Source organism: Kryptolebias marmoratus, linkage group LG5 (assembly GCF_001649575.2).
Source record: "Kryptolebias marmoratus isolate JLee-2015 linkage group LG5, ASM164957v2, whole genome shotgun sequence".
Classification (NCBI taxonomy): domain Eukaryota; kingdom Metazoa; phylum Chordata; class Actinopteri; order Cyprinodontiformes; family Rivulidae; genus Kryptolebias; species Kryptolebias marmoratus.
In genome coordinates this window covers 930,385-932,751 of record NC_051434.1, presented here as the reverse complement: position 1 = coordinate 932,751, position 2,367 = coordinate 930,385, and the positions used below count along the sequence as shown (strand labels likewise).

At 43.0% G+C, this 2,367-nt stretch overlaps 1 protein-coding gene across 1 annotated transcript in view; it reads left to right on the top strand.

Moving 5' to 3' along the window:
- atp9b (ATPase phospholipid transporting 9B) overlaps positions 1-1,491 on the top strand; it is a 30,740-nt gene extending 29,249 nt beyond the window's left edge. Inside the window, exon 28 of the mRNA XM_037975792.1 lies at positions 304-1,491. Within this exon, the coding sequence (XP_037831720.1) occupies positions 304-440 (137 nt within the window). The 3' untranslated portion in view covers positions 441-1,491. The remainder of the gene's footprint in view (positions 1-303) is intronic.
- Positions 1,492-2,367: the final 876 nt, after the last annotated feature.

Sequence of the window (2,367 nt, the reverse complement as noted above, 5' to 3'; positions counted from 1 at the left end):
GGTCTGGGTCAGTCTGCGCAGCCGGTCTGGATCAGGTCTGTGCAGCCGGTCTGGGTCAGTCTGTGCAGCCGGTCTGGGTCAGTCTGTGCAGCCGGTCTGGGTCAGTCTGTGCAGCCGGTCTGGGTCAGTCTGCGCAGCCGGTCAGGGTTAGGTCTGCGCAGCCGTGTTAACTGGATGTTGAGCATGTTCTAAAGTCTGAACCAGTTTTTGTTGCTTCTTTAAGCCGGCAGTGCGATCCGAACACTTTGTGTCTTCATGTTGGTGGTCCTTCAGGATTTCTGAAAGCTTCTGTGTTCCTCTCAGACCTGTCCTTCATCACCACCTGGCCTTTCCTGTGGAAGGTGTCGGCCATCACACTCGTCAGCTGTCTTCCTCTCTACATCATCAAGTACCTGAAGCGGAAGTTTTCACCCCCCAGCTACTCCAAACTGTCCTCCTGAGCCGAACGGTCAGTCCGGGGTTTCCAGCACTTTTTATTTGAACTCGTGGATCCTCGGCGGCAGACAGGTAAACGCAGCGCCAATCACAAACTGACACCTGAAGGGTCTTTTCTTTTAAGGTGTTCTAATAAATATCCTTTTATGCACTTTGAATGCATCACTCTGTGTTTAGGTTTTATAAACAGGATGTTTTTTTAAGTTTCTTTTTATCAAAGGTGTTATTTATGCTTTCTGATTAGTGTCGAGCTGAAAAGGGATAAAAATCACTTGTTTCTGTAAATAAACTTTTTTTACCTGCAGCTTTGAATGAATCGACCAAAAGTTGGAAAAAAACACTCCGAACTGAACCTTTAATTCCTCGACTTTAACGGGAGAAACCAGTGTTAATGTTTGCATCTCTGGCCTTGATTTCCTCTGGTTTCCTCTGAGTTAATCTGAGTTAATCTGTGTCTCTGAGGCCCGGCGGCGGCCGGTCGCTTCGTTAATCATCGGATCTCAAACCCTTCGATCGGTTTTCTTGTTGTTTTTTAGGTAAACTCACCTTAAAGGCCTCTGAACTCTTTAACTTTGTCTCTTTCCTGAGGAGGAATGAGTTTTATTATTCCCTCCTTTAACTGCTGAAGAAATCAAATAAAACCAGGAAGTCGAGCTGATTTGTCAGGATGTGAAGATGAGAATTACTCACCTCTCACCCAAAAAAAAGGACTTCTTTCAGAAGAAACAGATGTTTAAACGAGGGAAGAATCTGCGTTTCTGTGACTCTTTTTCTGTTTTTTTACAAACTGAATGTAAACGTGTTTCCTGTTGGGGTTTGTGTCGATGTAAACTTTTACGTTCCATGTCCAACACTGGGTTTTCTAACAGTCTGTGTTCTTTATAAAAGTGACGATTAATAAAAAAGGAGCCATGAATGTGTGAAAAGCTGCTGAAAGTTCAGGTTTTATTTATTGTGTGGCCACTGGAGGGAGGCAGAGACTGACAGGAGGAAACATCTGAGGGGAAAATAAAGAACTGCTGCCGTCTTTTTACATTAAATTAAATTTAAAAAGTCTGATCCTGTCTGTGTTTTATAAGGAGGCCTCTGTTAGCAGGTCGCAGAGGGAAAAGATGGATTTAGACTCAATTAGATGCAGAAAAACACGCTTTAAATATTAGATTATACACATTTATTTATGTTTACAAATGATTCTTCTTTTTAAATAAATACATTTATGCATCATTTTTATTTAAAGTACAGCATCATTTATATCCATTATTGAAGATGAATTGTCTCCTGGAAGTTCGGCTTGTTTGAAGAGCTGCAGCAGAAAACCTCGTCTCTAAAAACAACATGGCTGCCCGACTTCTGGACCAGAACCAGAACCAGAGGACAGATGTTTACCCAGAATGCACTGCAGCTGTCAGCACGGTGGTGGAGGGCTGATGGTTTGGGCTGATTCTGGAGTCAGATGTGAGGCCATCTGTCTGACAAACAGAACGGACCAGAACCAGAACCTCAGAGAGCTGAAGCAACGCTGGAAAGAAGAGTGGGCCACAACTCCTCCACAACCAGGAGAGAGGCTGATAAAGTCCTACAGAAAATATTCATTCTTTTATTTTACATTTTGTTCCAAATAACGGTGGCAAAATGATTTTTAACAGCAGAAGTTTATAAAAGTCTGAAACTCTGAAGGTGATTTCACAGAAACTTTAATCTTTTAAAGAGACGTCTGGTTGTCCAATCACAGGCCTCCGTGTCGTAAACAGGATCTGTTTTTAATTTCTTTCACAGACCAGGAAGTAGTCTGTGACGTGATGAGTGTGATGGTCAGATGGCTTTAGATTGTTCAGAAACGTCTTTCATCTCTGTGTTTTCACCGAGTCGCTGCAGTTCTGCTCTGCAGGTCCTGTTTGGACTCTGAACCTGGTCCTGTTGGAGCTCTAAACC